Raw genomic sequence first — 19,996 nt, 5'->3', positions numbered from 1 at the left:
GTATGTTATGTCTGCCCCCTCACATGAAAAACCCAATTTTTTCTTCCCCACCTTCAGTTCTCCAACTGTCTCCCTCCTTCCTTGTCTGCCTGATAATCAATTTTCTTTTTTGAGTTGGGCTTCTCTATTTTAATTCACATTTTTCCTGATTTGGGCCGTGCTTTTGTACAATTGTAAAGCCCTTCAAGCTATCACAAAGTAATTGATGAGTAATGCTAGGGGTGATAAAAAAACACTCAAACCGCATAAACCGTCCGCACCGTACCACATCACATCGCAAAACGCGATTTTTAATTTATGTGATGTGATTGCGGTTTGAATTTTTCACAAACCGCACGGTGCGGTGCGGGTTGTGTTTTGACACTTTACTAGTGCGTTTCAAACCGCACCGCACCGCAATATAATAACATATATAAATAAATAAGTATTAGTATTGCTAAATAAAATTATATTATATACATATACATTATTTATAATGTGTTTCTTAAAGTTTTTCAAGAGTTAAGTTCTATGGAGTCCCCATTTTAGAGTTATTGAAGTCCATTAATATTTTTATAAATAAAATAAATAAAATATCTCGTAAATAGTTATTAGATTTTATAGAACTTCGCTCTATTATTATATGTTTCTTACTGCTCACTATTATTTTATTTACATTTTTGTTTATATTTTTTAGTAGTTGTAACTCTGAAATGATAAATATCATGTAGATTTATTGTGATTCTTTTCATATCATATATTTAATTTTTTTATAATTTCAACTAAAAATATTTATTCTTAAATGTGCAAACAGCATAAACCGCACCACACAACATCGCATTTTTGTGGTGTGGTTTACGCGGTTTTTATCCTAACGTAGTGCGGTTGCGGTTTGGATTTTCAATGAAACCGCATATGCGGTTTGGTTTACAATTTTAAAAAAAAATCGCACTGTCCGCACCGCAATCACCCCTAAATATGCCATCGCTAGTGATTTATGGCGAATCTCGAGTCTCTGACAGATATGAATCATCATGTCAATATTATCTCGTTTCTGAATGTGTATTGGGGAGTTGAGTTTTAATGAAAGGAGACCCATTTGAATAGTTTATCAGAAAATATCTAACTGAATTTAACCATGTACAATCCGAACTACTTTTCCAATCCTACCCGAAAACTTGACTTTGTATACCAGCCTTGAAGTAAATATTGGAAGTCACCAATATTAATATTAAAAAATCTAGAAGCGTTATGTTTGAATTCGTTGATCGTAGAATATATTTTATGGTCAGTGCTTGAGTGAATGTAATGACCAATTCCTTTAAACACGTACTTAAAATTATATTATTTAGCTTGTTTTCATTTTTAAAATAAGTCTTTCTTTGTAATTTAGGGTCTGTTTGGGAGTGTTGTTAAAAATTGTTGTGCTGTCAGAAAAAGTGCTGATAAAAAAAGTGCTGTGGTAGAAATCAGATAACTGTTTGGTACGTAATTTTTTGATATTTGCTTATTTTGAGTTATAATATAAAAAAAATAATGTTTTTGATGAGATTTGGTAATGAAATCTGTAACAGCTTTCTGCAAAAGCTGAAAAGCAGCTTTTTCCAAAAGTATGGGAGGACCTACTTTCTCCAACAGCAGCTTTTAGCTGAAAAGCTGCTGTTCGAAAAAGCTGCTGTTCGAAAAAGCTGCTTTTAGATTTACCATACAATTTTTCACCCGTTTTTCAGCAAAAAGCTGCTGTTGGTATCTGCAACAGCAACCCCAAACGGTACCATAATTGTATATTTAGATCAACTTGCTTTTTATATATTACACTACCGGAAAGCGCGTTACGGTACTTTTCTTAAGTTTATTTTAATATTATAAAATTAAGTATCTGAAATTGTATTACTCATAAAAAAAAATCTGAAATTGGATTTTAAAATGTGCAATAGTTCTGGACACCGGGTTTGAGAGAAATTTATTTTTCTATCATCTTATATATAAAAAGTTGAGAAGCCGCGCGTTGCGGCGGACTATAAAAATTATATTAATGATTCAATATTAATATTTGTAGAATAAAATAATTTTGTGGCTGTCGATAAAAAGTATATTAATATTTCAAAATTAATATTTATAGGATAATAAATTTTATATTATAAAAATCTTGATGTAATACCAATACTAATATATAAAATTGCAAAATTGGACTATAATTTATGGTGAAACAATGAAAATAAATTTATACGCGTAACTAACAATTTAAAACACAATGAATTATAATTTAATTTGTGTTTTTTTTAAAGTAATCATATTCTTACATTGTCACCTTACTCCAATTTTTTGGATTGATTGTGCACAAAAACATCTAACTTAAATCTGTGAGATAGCGGTCTATAACTACCATTGCTTGTAACGACTTTTATATTTTAATACTGTATAAACAGCTTACTTAAAAGTTGCTTGAATGGAGCAAACAGATAATGCATGGATAATTTTTTTCCTTTATACAAAGTAAATCATAAAAAAATTAAAAACAACAAACATGTCCGAAAAACAAAAAAAATATTATAAAATAATAAGAAAACAAACATACATCACTAACAGTTAATTTATTGATATCATCCATCAATATCATGTCGAAACTATATTTTTTTCCCGTGTTTGGATTTGTCGCCTCCAACATAGCGGTCTATAACTACCTTTGCTTGCAACTATCTCTATATTTTTAATACTATATAAACAGCTTTCACTTATCGTTGCAGAATAACGGCACCACCGAGTTAGAAATCAAGCAAAAGAACTATCACCAAAGAGAGGTAGGGTCGTGATATTGAGAGAGAGGAGATTGTGTTTAAATGATCCAAAACCCTATAATCTATAGGGGTATTTATATGTGCAGAGAGGCTTATGTGCTACTCTTTTCCATAATTAAATAATCCGAAACAAAATCAGATTAAAACTTTTAAGCTACTATATTCCATAAATAATCTGAAACAAAATCAGATTCTGAAACTTGCTTCTAATATACCCGAAACTAAAAAAGGTAGTTCTAATTTTTGATATTTTTCATCCAAAAATTCCAGAAAATTAGAAAAATAGAACGCAACGATGTGAGAGGCGCCACCTACACGCCCCTCGCTTCTCCTTTATATAAGTATATTGATTACACAAACATAATTTAAATTGAGGACAATAAGACATAAATTATAATTTTAAATTTACCGAACACTGGCGGCCTGGACAGACATATTACAAAATTGAATAAGTTTTTGTCATTGTTGAATAGTTTTGTAATTTGAACAAGTAGACAGAGTCTTAGCACTCGTTTGCATAAATTCAAGAAAAAATAATCATGACTTAAAATTGTTTAAACCGATATGCAATATATTCTATTATAATAAAAAAATTTGAAATATATTAAATTTTTTGGCCAAACTCGTAAAAAAATTAAGGACTTGCATATACAACTACAGAGAGTATTATTTCTAGGGCCAAAATTATGATTTATGCCACACTTACAGGCTGCAGCCAGCAGCAAAACATGAATTGAAATAGCTGTTACTTAAGTGGAACAAATTTAGTCATTGCCTTGTACGTCGGGAGGAGTTGATATATATGCATCTTCTGTGGAAAATGCAAACCAACAATTGCGTGTAATATATGTTAGAATGTTAGTACTTGATTAATATTGTAGTAATTACTTAGAATCAGAAATGATTATTTTTATTAATCAGGAAATTAACAAGAATTACCCCTATATAAATGGACGTTGCTGGTTCTAGCTTGCTACATCCTTTCATCTCTGCAAACAAACATGGCACAGTTTTTCCAACTCATTTCATGCATTTCTCTTCTCTTCCTACTCCTCCTTGTTCCCTCCAACTCCGAAAACCCTAAAGCGCCACCTTTCGGATTTTTAAAGCCACTTGAGGGATGCAAGAAAGGGGAGAACCTAGAAGGTCTCCGTGAGCTCAAACAATATCTCAACAAATTCGGATACCTAAATTACAATTCTTCGAAAGCGCACGATAATGACGATTTCGATGATTTTCTTGAGGCCGCTATGAAGGCCTACCAGGCTAATTATAATCTCAATGTCACGGGAACGCTAGATTCTGAAACACTGTCCAAGATGGTGACGCCGCGGTGCGGAGTGCCCGATATAATCAACGGGACGAATAGCATGACGAGAAACAAGAAACGACACCGTCACAACAACAGTCCTAAGAAGCTCCACACCGTGTCGCATTATACTTTCTTCCAAGGCTCCCCTAGATGGCCAGCTGATAAGACGAGTCTTACTTACTGGTTCAATCCTCGGACTATCCAGACAGATGCTATGCCCGCATTTGTCAGAGCATTCGACAAATGGGCCTCGATCACACAGTACTTTACTTTTGCTCAGACTGAGGATTACGAGAGCTCGGACTTGAAGATTAGTTTCGAGAGGGGAGACCATGGGGATGGTTCCTCTTTTGACGGCCGAGGAGGAGTTCTTGCACATGCTTTTCGACCAACGAACGGGAATCTTCACTGTGATGCGGATGAGTTGTGGTCCATAGGGGCTCTTCAAGATTATACGGATTTAGAGACGGTCGCTTTGCATGAAATCGGACACCTTCTCGGACTTGATCATAGCTCGGTGGAAGATGCAATTATGTTCCCGACTATTCGTTCGGGAGTCACGAAAGATTTACATGATGATGATATTCAGGGAATCAAGGCATTATATAACATTTGAACGTGATCTCTTCGTATAACTACATAGGTAATTACTGAATGGAATGAAGTTGAGGGTTTTGATCGAGTACGCGTGCATGGTGTATCACTCCTCTGGGAATGTTTACTTTGCATGATTCAATACCTTGTATTTCAATATATATTATGTGTTATGCAACTATTAACCAGCTTGTAATATTTGTTGTTCATGTTTTATTTGAATCTTACATTTATGGTGAAATAATATTGTTTTTTTGTGTTTATGTTTTATTTCAATCATGCATATGTAGTGGAATATTAATATAATCTTTTTAATTAATACAGATTTATTAAACAATTAATAAAGAGGTTTGAATTAATAAAACTTTATAAATTATATGTTAAACATACATTAATGTACATACATACAATTTATTTTATTGAATAAATTTATGATAATTAAGTTGGTCGAAAACCTTATAACAAAATGGGCCGGAAAATATGTTTTGATAAAGATGTTTATGTGATTTAGTTACAATAAAAAAAACTCCTTCAATCATGTTATAATTTGAAATGGTCGGTAAAATGGTCCAAAATTCTATAATTTTAAAACTTTCATAGACCGGCCAATCGGCTAAACGCCGATCAAATTTTGTGATAGTTATTCTTTAATAGTAACTAACACGTGTCATGTATACATATTTTTAAAAATATATATTTATTTTGTTTCAAAAAAAAATATATATATTTATTTTAATAATTCATATAATGTATTATATTTTTAATATATATAGAGACGATAAAATAAGATAGTATTATTTAATTTAGATAATAGTGCTGGCGTGCCGTATCTATTTATCTACATTTAACTAGGATCACGGGTCCCACCAGCATCTAGTGAGCGAGTAAAAATATACTCCTATACTCTACCTCTACACCTACGAGGTTACTGTGATAGTCATTCACTCATTCCACTACACATTTGTTTTGCTTTGAACAAGTAAAAGTCTTCTCTTGTATACTGAGAGCAGCTGACATGCCTCAGAGCAACTTCAATAGAAGTGTCAAAAAAAATGTTAAAATGTCATGTGTTATGATATAGCATGACATTTTTGTTGGTTCTCTATTTGAGTGGAAGGAACGTCAAGTCAAATTGTCAATTTTTAGTATCCTCCTAAAATAGAAAAAAGTTTATAAATCATCTTAAAATCATCTAGTTTCCTATCTTGTTATAATTATACTTGTACAGATATGTGGCAACTTTGGGTGTCAACCATTGGAGCAAATTTTTATATAAAAGTTGCCGAAAAAGAGAGAAAGTAAAATAATAATATTTTTAATGATTTATCATTTTAAGCAATTTTAGTTAACATCCGCGTTGGAGATACCCTTAACGAATAGCGATCGATAAAACATCGACATTTACCTCATATATTATAACCGCTAACAATTCCCCCTACATATAACGGTGGTAGCTAGCTTGTTACTTCTGCTTTCCAAACACATATGGCACAAAAAATTCAGCTCGTACCATTCATTTCTCTCTTCTTCCTCCTCCTTGTTCCGATTTACTCAAAAAACCCTACGGCTCAGAAGCCACAACCTTTCGGGTTTCTGAAGCCTCTTCAAGGATGCAGAAAAGGGGAAAATCTAGCAGGCCTTCGTGATCTAAAACAATATCTGAACAAATTCGGATACCTAAACTATAATTCTTCGAAAGCACACGATAATGACGAGTTTGATGAGTTTCTTGAGGCTGCTATGAAGACCTACCAGGCCAACTACAATCTCAAGGTCACGGGAACACTAGATTTCGAAACATTTTCAAAGATGGCGATGCCGCGGTGCGGAGTGCCTGATGTAATCAATGGAACCAACAGCATGCGAAGAAACAAAAAAAGACACCGTCAAAATAACCACCACAGTCGTCCTAAGAAACTCCACACAGTCTCGCATTATAATTTCTTCCCAGGCTTCCCGAGATGGCCCGTAGGCAAGACTCATCTTACCTACTGGTTCGATCTCGGCACGACTCATCCAGATGCTATCCCGGCTTTCGCGAGAGCATTCGCGAAATGGAGTTCGTACACGCAATATTTCACTTTCGAAGAAACTGAAGAGTATGAGGAGGCCGATATCACAATCGGGTTCGAAAGTGGTGAGCATGGGGATGGTTTCTCGTTTGATGGACAAGGTGGAATTCTTGCTCATGCTTTTGCACCGACAAGCGGAATGCTTCATTGTGATGCGGATGACTTGTGGTCTATAGGCGCTCTTCCGGATTATACTGATTTGGAGACGGTGGCTTTGCATGAAATCGGGCACCTTCTCGGACTTGATCATAGCTCGGTGGAAGATGCGATCATGTATCCCACTATTACTCCGGGAACTGTTAAAGATTTACATGCTGATGATGTTCAAGGAATCAAAGCGTTGTATAACATCTAGACCCGTTTATTGTGATTTCGAACTTTTGGCGCCATCTATTCCGACAGCCAAAATCCGTCAGAAAGACTGCTCACTTTTGATTGAATTTAGTTCTAAGAACATGTCGGGAAAAAGCTAAAATCTGACGTGAGATTGGATGGTGAGAGATTTGGGTCGGTGAAATTTTACTTGCATAATTGCACGATTGCTTATAATGTTGTATTTGACTACCTGTACTTGTGGCTGTAAGATGAAGCTTTTAAAGATATAATTATGATTTTTAAGTATGCTTGGATTTGGGATAAGACTTGGGAAAGTGATTTTAGTTTTCTAAGCGAGATAAATTATTTATTGGCGGTCTTATAAATACTCTCTTCGTCCCAATTTAAATATCTCTTTTAAAAAATATATATGTCCCAAAATACTTTTTACTCTCTATTTTTTCAAAATATTATTTTAAATACTTTATCTGTCTCAACATATGTGCCTATTTAAACTAGTCAAATTTTGGTGGTAGAGCGCTTGTACCCCCTTGCGGGAGGTCGGAAGTTCGACTCCCCACATGTGCGTGTGTAATCAACTGGCAAAAAAAATAAAAAAAAAATTGACTTCATTTTACAATGTTTACAATTTATAATGTTTGACTAGTATACATATACTCCTCACTCACAACACACTATAATTTAGCGCAAATATTAAGAATAGATAAGAAAATTAAATTTTTGTTAAGATGCGTGATTTTTTTAAAAAAATATATATATATTGAGAATGGAAGGAGTATAAACAAATCTGATTATTAACAAATCGAATTCAGTATAAGCCTAAAATATTCAGTATAATACTTTAGGGGTTGAAAAAATAAGCAAGCCCAATGCAATTCTCTATTTTCAACCCTTAAAATATTATATAATAATGATTACCTAAAATATATGGGACCAAAAAGTTGTTTTGCTCCAATGGTATTCCCTATATTGATCCCCTATATTTCAAATTTACATATGCAATTGAAATAGAGAGAGAAATTACAATGGTAAATGACAGAATAACAAGAGGATATATGAGCTGGTGATGACATAGAGAATATAGGGGTTTGCTTTTTCATCCCTCAAATAAGAGGTTGAACTTTCTCTCACCTAAAATAAATGAGGGATAGGGAGTTGCGTTGGAGTTGTGTTTTTTGTTCTCAATCCTCAAATATTGTCCATGTAGACTAAATATAAGTAAGGAGTGGGTGCATTGGAGTTGCTAGCAAGCCCAATGCAATTCCCTATTTTCAACCTGTTAGGAATCAATAATTTTTGATGATAACATGAACATTTTGTAACATGTCTTACTTAGAATCTTTATCAAATTTCAGTTGTAATTGTTATATTTCTTGTCTTTGGGAATTATCAACGGATGGGTAGAATAGGATGGCTAATTGTAAATATCCAATGCCATGTAATTTTATCTAAGTGAAGGATATTCAACTGATGAGATGTAACTCTTCAACTGATGAAAACTGGATGATGTTTCAACTGATGAAAATCAAGCATTCAACTGAAGACAAAGTGCTCAACTGATGATGCTGAGGAATTCAACTGATGAGACTGGAACAGCATTCAACTGATGGAGTTTGTAATTCATTCAACTGATGAGCCGGGCATTCAACTGATAAAGTCGAGAGCAGTTGAAAGCAACCAGAACTTTCAACTGATGAAGCAAAGAGCAGTTGAAAGTGACTAGAGCTTAAGTCTGACAAATCACATGGATCGAATTACACTAAAATAGACATGGAAGCCTAATTAGGAAAATAAAGAAGAAGCAGAAACATACTTATCTCATGCAGTGCAATCTGGATCAAATCAAGGTGATGGTCAAAGATGAAGACATCTCAGAAAGCATGCATAAGACAAAGTTGTGCAGCATTGTTTTTAGATTAGAGTGCATTTTGTAATCTAGCTAAAAGCTTTGTAAAACTTGGAGTATATAACCAAGTTAGTAGCATCAGTTGAACTTGTTCAAATTACTTGAGAGAAAAATCTGAGAGTTAGAACTTGTTTGAGTGATGAACCAGCAGCTGTGCGAATTGTAAACAATCCACAGATTCTTCTATATAAAATCTCACGGGTGGATCATTCAATCCACCCGTATTTTTAATACTTGGTGTTTTTCTGTTTACTGTGTTCTCAGTGTATTGTTCTTGAATCTTTTAAATTTGTAAAAGATTGTATTCAACCCCCCCCCTTCTACAATCTTTCTCATAGTTGGTGTAAAATAACACAACCCCTAAAATATTATATATTAATGGATATCTAAAATATTGGGGATCAAAAAGCTATTTTGCTCCAACGGTGTTCCCTATTTGGATCCCTATATTTTAAATCTATATATACAACTCAAGGAGAGAAAATATTGCACTAATAAATAACAGAAAAATAAGAGGAGATATGAGCTGGTGATGACATGGAGCATATAGGGGGTTGCTTTTTCATCCCTCAAATAAGGGGTTGAACTTTCTCTCACCTAAAATTAATAGGGGATAGGGAGTTGCGTTGGAGGAGCTTTTTTTGTTCTCAATCCTCAAATCTTGTCCATGCAGATCAAATATAGGTACGGAATGGATGCATTAGAGTTGCTCTAACTGTTTTTTTTTTTTTTGTTTAGTTGGTGGATTCTTATTTGCTACCATCTCAATATCTTATTAATAATGATAACCTCTTAATTAGAAAAATCTACGAATAAAAAATAATTGTTAGTATAGGTACGTGGTCACGCTACTAAAAAAATCTGATAAATATATGCTCGAATGAAACTTACGGGTAAGGAGATGATAGATGTATTCGGAGAGGTAACTCGAGCCTTGTTCAACATTATTATTGATATATTTATTTTGAATAAATATCTAACACATTTATGTTATAATATTTATTTGGTTGAGATGAATAAATTTAAAAGAAATGAAACGGAATTGAATTATAAATGAACAATTGTTCTAAAATTTCTCTCACACTCCAATTTTGAGAAAATGACCATTTCCTCCTTCAAAACTCGATCTTGTCTCTTATATTTTCTCTTGTATTTGCTTATTCTGTTCCATTTTATTTCTTTCATCCAAGCAAACACAATATCACTGTTCAGTTCACATCAAAAGCTTTAGTAAAAAAATTACTTTAATATGAAGATAATTTGATCTCGATCGAGGAGTTTAATCCAAACTGTTTCATTCCAACAAAAGAATTCAAAATAATTCTCTAGATTTTGCCTAAACTCGCTCCAATTTAGTATTTAATCTCGATTGAAACTTAAATAAGAGAAAAAGTCTGGACCGTCTTTTCATGAAACTCTAGTGTTAAGAGTCAAGAACATCCATTTACATGTTCGTACTTAATTAGGCGATTCTCCACTGGCGGAATGAGCAAGAGGCGATAGCGGACAGAATTCCCTTATAAAGATTTACTACGGGTCATGCTTGTTTTAATAATATAATAAGAATCTTCTAGATGTTAATAATATATTTAGGAAAAAATTTTTGAGATAACTTATTGAGATATCTGACATTTTTCAAAAATTATCGTTAAAAGTTTTAAAAGCCCAAGCATTGACAATAGTGTACATGTCACGGCAGTTTTCACTGACATGCATATAGGCATGTATTTTACAAAAAGGCATGCCCAAATGACATGCCATTTTCCATTAAATATAACAAAAACTGCTGCAGTATTACACGATTGACACTAAAGTGCATTTATAAATATAACAAAAATTAGTAAATATTAAGAATAGAACTTAATACAGTACTAACTTATATTAGTAGTTTATCTAATATTTAACTATGAAGTTGGATTATATTTAAAATTTTCAATATTTATAAGATATAATATTTATATAAATTTTATTAATTATATAAAAAATTAGTAAAAAAGCATGCCAAATGGACAAAAGACATGCCTAGGCATGCTCAGTCTGGCATGCCCGAACCCTAATTGACAACCTGGTCATACAAGAGGTTCACTTTGGCAATTCCTCCGCCATCCCGGATTCCCGGGTTTGTAAATTATTTCCAAGTTTAGATGTCCAATCGCTGTCAAAGATTGAAATATTTAAGATGATAGATAATTTAATGTATGCATCTTTGGAATCCTTTTTTTTTTTTTTGAAATATGCATCTTTGGAATCCTATTTTTACGCCACTATAATGCAGGATTTGATGTTTTGAATCTGAATTAAACAAGGGATGAAGAGTTCTTTTAGACGATAATCGGTTAAAAGCTCATATTCTAGGTTGTGCAACTTGTTCTCGTGTGTCACGTCATTGAATTTAGAGCTGGAATTCGAGTCGGCTCGCGAGTTTGCCCGGCTCAAACTCGTTTAAGTGGGTTCGACTCGGCTCGTCTCGTTTAAATTGGCTCGGACAAAAATTTAGACTCGATTAGTTAACCAGTCGACTCGGCTAAATTGACTAGAATTAGGTCAGACTCGAAACTCACCTGGCTCGGCTGGAATTACAGCCCTATCATCGATCAATGATCAACCAATATATATGCATAAAGTAAGGACAACGATGAGTGTTGATTTGGAATCCCTTACATGACTCTGATCTATATTTTAATATTATAAAATTTAAAATAAAATTATTATTGATGTGATAAGGAAAAATATGAGAATATTTTGAAAAATTAATTTATTAATTTATATATGAATAATTAATTAATGTGGTGTAGATGTTCTAAAAAACCTGCGGCATCTTTCTCTCTTTGACATAGATGTTCTAAATCCAGGATTGGGCCGGCCTATACTAATTGTTTTATTTAAAGGTCTTCGTCTCTTTTTATCATGGCCGAGAAGATCAGGAGCGGAGGAACTAAAATCAAATAGACATTGAAGTCCAATGTGTATTGTACACGGCCATTTCACTTTTCTTCACTATTTCAGAGAACGGGCTCTAGCCCGAATAGCCTGCGTCTGAGTTGGCTTCAGTCCATTGTTTCCGATAGACCTGGCAAACAGTTCATTTTGTGTACTGCACTCTAAACCCGAACCCGAACTGTTTCGGTTTCGTGTACCAGTTCTGAAACACGTACACGAACTGAATTATTTCGTGTCAACACGAACTGTACATGTTTAGTACACGAAAAAATTCGTGTACCTTCCGTGTACCACAAACGGTCCGGATGAAATATACACGAAATACACATTTGTACACGAAAGTACACGAATTTCACAATAAATCTATTATTTTTACAATTTTTCTGTGACAAACAATAGATTAGACATACAATAAATTCATAAGATAACAAAAATGAAATAACATAATTAAAATTTATTAAAGAATATATAATAAATAAGTATAATATATTTCTTAATTTATATTATTTATTTAGTTCGTGTACTTTCGTGTCATTCGTGTACTTGTATTAAAAACCGAACCCGACACTAAATGTAACGTGTATTTTTCGTGTTCGTGTACTTTCGTGTTCGTGTATCGAATATTGAAAACCAAACCCAAACTTTTCGTGTTGTGTACCGAATTGCCAGGTCTAGTTTCCGATCATCGGGCTTGCCGAGATAGCCAGCCTATACTAAGCATTTTCTGTTTTTAGTATTTAACTTTAGTTGAGACTTAAGAGTATTATTGATATCAAAAATTTATGTACAAAATTTTTCTTTTTTTAATCTTATTTTTCTGAAAAATATAATATTTATATATTATAATATTTCATTTAAATGTGTTAATGAAAAAAAATAATATATTATATACACATAACACATGTGTCAAACACATTATCAAATATCAATATACATCTATTAAAAAAAATCAATATACTTATATTATATACTCCCTCCGTCCCCCTCAATTGTTTACATTGGAGGGGGACACGGAGACCAAGACAATGTATGAAAAATGAGTAAAGTTAGATGAAAAGTGGGTAAAATGGTGGGACCCATCAATATTTAATAATGGATTTGAGATAATGGATGAAGGTAGTGGGTGTAATAGTAGTTTTTATTGTTAAATACTCTATGAGATAGTGGGGGAAGATAGTGGGTGTAATGATTGAAAAAACTTACTATTTATGGTAATGTAAAGAAATGAGAGGGACATCCCAAAATAGTAACGGTAAAGAAATGATAGGGACAAAGGGAGTATAACTTTTTACCAAGTCACGTTAAAAAGCAAATATACAAAAAACTACAATTAATAACCCAGGTTTATTCTAACAGAGATATACTTTGAACCATAGAAAAGAAAAAGGAAAAAAGACGAATGTGTTAAAATCTAGACGAACGGTGAAACAGGGTAGAAGAGAATTTGATTTATGAAACTACACTAGTTCCAAAGTATATTCTCCTGCTACATCATCAGTCATCCCCCAGTGTTGAGTTGTTTTTAACTTTACGCCACACCCCCAGTTACAACTTATACACACACATCTAAACCAAATATCTGAATCTAAATCCTGGGTTGAATACAATGGAGAGCTCCACGGAGAAGGTAGTCGCTGTCATCATGGTGGGTGGACCCACCAAAGGTAAATCTCGCATCCCTTCAATTCCATTGTTTTTCGATCCCATCTTCATAGTTTTCTTGATAAAATTAACTTTACTTGTTGATATACACACAATCATATGTAAGTATATGTGACCATGTTGCAGGAACTCGATTTAGGCCTCTGTCATTCAACACCCCCAAACCCCTTTTCCCTCTTGCTGGTCAGCCTATGGTTCACCACCCTATTTCTGCTTGCAAAAGGGTACCCTTTTTATAATTTTAATTTACTGTAATATCTTGGCGGCTTAGTGTTGATAAAATTGTGCTGGAATGTGTTTTTTGTTAAATCTTGAATTGTTGTCTAATAGAATTCTGAATTGTAGATTCCCAATTTGGCACAAATTTTTCTGGTGGGATTTTACGAGGAAAGGGAGTTCAGTCTTTATGTTTCCTCAATCTCTAACGAGCTTAGAGTCCCTGTCAGGTGATCATTGCATTCATTGTTATCCAATTTGTGTTTGATTCAAGAAGATATAACACATTAAATTTTACTTCTTGATGTTGTCTCTGTGTACTGTTTTAGATACTTGAAAGAAGACAAGCCACATGGTTCTGCTGGTGCTCTTTACTACTTCAGAGACTATATTTTGGAAGATAACCCGGTATTAGGCTGCACTTTAAATACTTTTTTTTTTTTGTCATGGTGCATATAACTTAACATGCTACAATTATTATTTTTTGGTATTTAATAAATACAGTTTTGATCATTGTATTTTACTGGCAGTCACATATTTTTTTGCTGAACTGTGATGTTTGTTGCAATTTTCCACTTCCGGACATGCTTGGTAAGCTAAATATTTCAGTAATCGCAGTTTGAATGTTTTCAATTTCATACTGGGTTTAATTTCTTGTTTATATATTCAACTAACAGTCGAATCAGTGACTACTTACTGGATCCAAATTTTTTCTTTCTGCTTGCAGAGGCTCACCGAAGGTATGGTGGAACGGGAACATTATTAGTAATCAAGGTAGCACTTTTATGCTAGCCACACCTCTCATCCTAATTGATAGCTTTCTTTGTTGTTATCTGTGATTACTTGTCTTCGCTAAACTTTTTTGTGTTTAGGTTTCTGCTGAATCAGCTAACCAATTTGGTGAGTTGGTTGCTGACCCAGTCACCAAAGAGTTGTTACATTACACCGAGAAGCCCGAGACTTTTGTATGTACATATTAGGTTCTTGTTATAAGTGAATGTTTTAAAAAATTTGTGCATAGTTAATCCCATCCTTTTGTTTTTGCATTGCAATTACATTTTTTGTTTTATAAAATGCAGGTAAGTGATTTAATAAACTGCGGGGTTTACATCTTCAGCCCAGAAATATTTAGTGCAATCCAAGATGTTTCCAAACACCGGGAAGACAAAGGTTGGTTTTCTATTAGCCTTTTTACCCACTGTGAGATACAAGTAATGAAAAAACTGGGGAAACGAAAGTTTAAAAATCATAATTGTCAACATTTGAACTCAGTTTTAATTTGTTTTTTCCCTTTGTATACATCAACTGAACTATGAATCTATGGTCAGAATTAGAAAGAGTGTAGGAATGATGAATATTCGAGGAATGATTCACACCCACACTAACGCAAACATGGTCACACATACGAGATAGACAGAGCACATATAGACGTGCTAATACAAATACAATACCTACCATATTTTGAGCCTCCTGCTCACTTTTTCATTCATATAGTTTACAAGGTCCATGATACAAAAAGAAGCAAAGTTATTATTTGTGAAGTCAGGTAGTTGCAAATATACTGAACAAAACTTGCAATTTTCAGTAAGCAAAAGACTTTGCTGCAAATTGTTTCAGGAATGAACAATGCTGGCAATTAGTGTAGGTGTTTGAATAAAACCTAGTTCCAGGCTGCTAATTGCAACAAGACTTGACAATCTATTCTATATAGTTCCCTATTCATCAGTTTAATATAGGCAATTAGATATTGGTAAAAGCTGGAGCAAAACTATTATGCTGTAACTTGTAACAGATGAAAGGGTACCTTGATTGATCTGTTTATTTTTACCACATTGATAATCTGAGGAACTGCTATATGTGTTTACTTGACTGGAGTATACTCCCTTTGTTGATCCAAAATTTAAAACTGTTTTTTGTAGCTAATTTGCGGCGTGTGTCGAGCTTTGAGGCCCTCCAGTTGGCTGCAAGGTACAAAATTACTCTGTTCTGTTTCCACTATACTAAACGGAGTTTTCTTTTTGACACTGATCTTACGATTTATTAACTACTCTAACTACTATTGTGACAGTGCTTAAGTTCTTGCAAGCTAGATAATTTTCAATATGTTCATCCAATATCTCTCATAAGTGCATGAGGAAGTTGCTTCTTGTGACTTTTCATGGATTGATATATTAATCCATGTATTGCAGGTTACATATACATTTATTTGCATCTACAATTCATACTTTTTGTAATATATAAATTATTGTGACTTGAGCTTTTGGTTGTTTCACTGAGATATAACCTATCTTCTCCAAGTTCCATCTGTGTATACTTATAACTTGAGCATGGTCCTTCACCACAATGCCTATCATGTTATCATGTGCTTATGTGTCTTGAGTGAACCAGTAAATACATAGTAGTCCCTGTTAACTTTTGAATGCTGTGGACCCTGTCAATTATGGTGTTGATATCTTCAACAGAAACCTTCCTCAAGATTTTGTTCGATTGGATCAAGATATCCTCTCACCTCTTGCGGGAAAGAAACAATTGTATACTTACGAGAACATGGATTTTTGGGAACAGATAAAGACGCCAGGGTAGGGTCATCCTCTCCACTTATTCTCCCCTTTAGTGTTCCTTAATCACTACTTAGGCTCATTTCTTTTATGTGCAGAATTTCTCTCAAGTGTTCTGCTCTATATCTTGCCCAATATCGGATTACCACTCCTCATCTGTTGGCCAGTGGAGATGGCTCTAAGAGTGCTAGGATTATTGGTGATGTTTATATTCACCCATCAGCAAAAGTACATCCAACTGCAAAGGTTTAATTTATCTCTTTTGAATCTGTAGCTACCATTTGTCTCTCAGCGAAATGCCGAAATTGAAACTTTTATATATTACATATACTTATGAAATATACTGCTATTTAAGAAAAAAAGACATTGTTATTTGTAATATACTATAACAGAAGCAGATTGTCATAAACTTTAACCATCATGCACCAGAACCACACACTTCTTATAGTGGTAGATGAGGTCTAGAGTTTATGTTATGTATGTACAAGTGTACTTGTGATTCGATACTGCTATCTGAAGAAAAAAGACATTATTATTTGTATTTTACTACAGAAGACGCAGATTGTCATAGACTTCAACTATCACGCACCAGAACCAGACACTTCTTATAGTGCTAGATGAGGGGGTTAGAGTTCGCAAATTCTGACCCCTCCTCTCCCTCCTGTTAAACTAAATGCTGATACATTTAATAATATGCTAATCATCAACTAAGGAAAAAAAGTTAACAAGAGGTGCAAACATCGTGACACGTGCTCCTATAAAATGGCTACATGAATGCTCATCTGTGTTGTCATTATTGCGTCACTGTGTCAGTGTCAACCACCTATTACTCGAACATGTTTTTGCAGTAAGTAATGTGAATTATCGGACTTTTTGAAAACATTTTGAGATTCCAAGTGACGTGAGTACTGCTAAATAGTACCGTGAGTACTGCTAAATAGTAATAACCGGATTCTTGTAAATGCCCTCAACTCATGTAGATCTTGTGTTTATTCTAGATCATAACCATTCTTAATATATTTTTAGTATTAATCATATCGTCCTCCCTTTTTTGAACTTTTTCTTTTTTATGTTTTCTTCTTTCTATTTGTCTACAGATAGGTCCAGATGTTTCAATATCAGCAAATGTCCGGGTAGCTGCTGGTGTACGACTAATAAATTGTATTATCTTGGATGACGTTGAAATCAAGGTATGGTTTCTTTAATATTAAATATGTTTGTAGAGTTTCAATAGCTAAATAACCGAATTTTTCATGCAACTATCAAGTAACTTATTCCAGATAACTGATATAATGGTGTACCATTTCTGCCAGGATAATGCTGTTGTTATGCATTCAATCGTTGGGTGGAAATCATCTCTTGGGAAATGGTCACGCGTACAGGCAAGTTCGCGGCCGCAAGTTTCTTATAAACATAAATTTTCTGATATTATAAATGATAGATAGCATTCAGGTGGTATATTAAGTTTGCTAACAAAGTATTATTAATTCAGGCTGAAGGAGACTGCAATGCGAAGCTTGGAGTTACCATCCTTGGTATTCTTCCTGCCTGCTCGTCTTAAACTTGTTTCAGATCCTTTTTGATATCTTAGGAACCCTTTTTTACATAAAACTTGTTTCAGATCCTTTTTGATATCTTAGGAACCCTTTTTTACATAAAGATCTTATTAATTGCTTATATCTGATGCAGGCGAAGCCGTGACTGTTGAAGATGAAATTGTCATCATCAACAGTATTGTTCTACCAAACAAAACCCTTAACGTAAGTGTTCAGGAGGAGATCATTCTATAAGCTATGATACTGATCAAGCCCTAGTTGATGCAATCATGTACAACTTCTATCGTATCTGGCCGCCTTTACTTCTCAATCAAATTTTGTTATACTGGTTTGTCCCCCCAAGTAGATAAACGAAATAGATAGGAAAAGCAAAAGAGCAGCTTCCTGCAGCAAGGACTTTTCTGTATTCCCTCCTTTTTGTTATTTTCCCCAGCTAAGTTTCTGTATTCACTCTTCCTTTTTCTGATTAGACAAGTTATAGTTCAATGTGAAGTACAATAAACTTGTGAAGCATGAAAATTATATAGTGTTCTTTTGTCATGCCAAGGTCTGTAAGAAGACGGAGCCCAAAAAACTGCTGTTCAGATAACTGATAAGAGAATCGATTTTTCCGCCAAGGTCTGTAAGAAGACTGAGCCCAAAAAACTGCTGTTCAGATAACTGATAAGAGAATCGATTTTTCCTTTCCAATTAAAAGAAAATCACGTTTTCTGCAACTTTAATCTTTTTTTTCTTTGAGTTAATTGCAGTTTGTAACTCTTAACTCTGGTTCAATCACAGAAGAGTACCCGCACTTTGAAACGTGACAGTTGACACTCTAAAGTCCATAATGTGTTGCAGTTTGTAATCCTTCCGTTAAAAATTTCCGTTGAAGTTAAATATGAGGTGTTAGTTGAGGGATATTTTTGTACTTGTATAATATAGTTTTTTGATTTTAATAAAAAAAATCTAATAATTCGATTTTATTGCCTAAAATATTTTTTTTACTTTATTACTAATACTCCCAAAAATGCGCCCGGAGATGATGCCTCGGACTTTGATATATTTTCTCCTGAAACCTTTCATGAAAGTACGGACATCTAAATATAGAATTATGGAATTATGGGAGGTCGATCTAGATTAGAGCAAACTTCTGAATAGATCCATTCTATCTGCAAAAGATATCAAGGGTGTCAAAAAAAACAGATAAAACCGTCATGTGTAGACCAAGAATTGTTCATCTCCTGGGATGAACTTGAATTAGTGAGGGTTTATTACTTTTTACAAGGAAACGTTATGGCTCCTCTGTCTTGAATGCACCCTCACAAATTCGATACAGGAAATATCAGGGTTTCAAGGATGGTGATGACCCAAAACATGTTTGTTTGGGTGTGGGTGCGCCCTTCATCAATACTACGAGCGTATCTACAATTTATCGAGAGTAGTTCTAGAATAGAACAATAATCGTCAAAGTGGGTCCATAGTACAATCAAATTTTAAGCTTAAGTTCAATTCTTCACTTAGCCAGGAAATAAATCCTTATTAATTGGCCTTTTCAATTATACATATATTTAAGCAAATATTTTTTAATTTCTCACATAAAAAGATGAATGAAATTAATAATTGATTCACGTAACTAATTTCCACAACCAAAATGTCATTTATACATATATATTATATATAGTTATAAGATAAAAAGATGGAATCCAATACACCATTCAATTCATCAGTAAATTTATTAGTTATATTAGAAAATAAAATGGAATAGATATTTAAGAAGGAAAAAAGAGAATAAACTAATATATTACTCATTTCAGTGTTGTAATCCTTCTATTGTTCAAAGGTCAATATCACACGTTACAAAATCCTTATCAAGTTTTTTCTACAGATAAAATGTTACAAAAGTAGTTGGATGTTATACAACCTAACAACCAAGATATCATAATTTATTCATTCTTCAACTCCTACTTACTTCCAAATTCCTTATTCTTCTCATCAGTATCATTAAATGAGTTTTAATATATTTAGAATAAAGTGAGTTGAAAATAATAAAATAAAAACAAAAATGAATTACTATTTCACTATATT

At 33.6% G+C, this 19,996-nt stretch overlaps 3 protein-coding genes across 3 annotated transcripts; all 3 read left to right on the top strand.

The window, feature by feature from the left end:
- Nucleotides 1–3,740: 3,740 nt before the first annotated feature.
- On the top strand, nt 3,741–4,944 carry LOC108217927 (metalloendoproteinase 3-MMP). Its single transcript, XM_017390838.2, has one exon. The coding sequence runs from the start codon at nt 3,779–3,781 to the stop codon at nt 4,703–4,705; it is 927 nt and encodes a 308-aa protein (XP_017246327.1). The 5' UTR covers nt 3,741–3,778; the 3' UTR covers nt 4,706–4,944.
- A 1,183-nt stretch (nt 4,945–6,127) lies between these two features.
- On the top strand, nt 6,128–7,376 carry LOC108218082 (metalloendoproteinase 2-MMP). The gene has a single exon (XM_017391005.2). It carries the CDS (start codon nt 6,169–6,171, stop codon nt 7,108–7,110), a length of 942 nt encoding a protein of 313 aa, XP_017246494.1. The 5' UTR covers nt 6,128–6,168; the 3' UTR covers nt 7,111–7,376.
- Nucleotides 7,377–13,297: 5,921 nt separating this feature from the next.
- Nucleotides 13,298–18,469, top strand: LOC108215521 (uncharacterized). Its single transcript, XM_017387998.2, has 15 exons — nt 13,298–13,601; nt 13,726–13,823; nt 13,945–14,045; nt 14,145–14,223; nt 14,346–14,406; nt 14,543–14,589; nt 14,688–14,780; nt 14,895–14,985; nt 15,735–15,783; nt 16,278–16,394; nt 16,472–16,619; nt 17,471–17,563; nt 17,687–17,755; nt 17,866–17,908; nt 18,063–18,469. Exons 1-15 carry the CDS (start codon nt 13,544–13,546, stop codon nt 18,161–18,163), a joined length of 1,248 nt encoding a protein of 415 aa, XP_017243487.1. The 5' UTR covers nt 13,298–13,543; the 3' UTR covers nt 18,164–18,469.
- Nucleotides 18,470–19,996: the final 1,527 nt, after the last annotated feature.

This window comes from Daucus carota, chromosome 4, assembly GCF_001625215.2.
Source record: "Daucus carota subsp. sativus chromosome 4, DH1 v3.0, whole genome shotgun sequence".
Taxonomy (NCBI): Eukaryota; Viridiplantae; Streptophyta; class Magnoliopsida; order Apiales; family Apiaceae; genus Daucus; species Daucus carota.
This window is presented reverse-complemented; position numbering and strand designations above follow the sequence as displayed.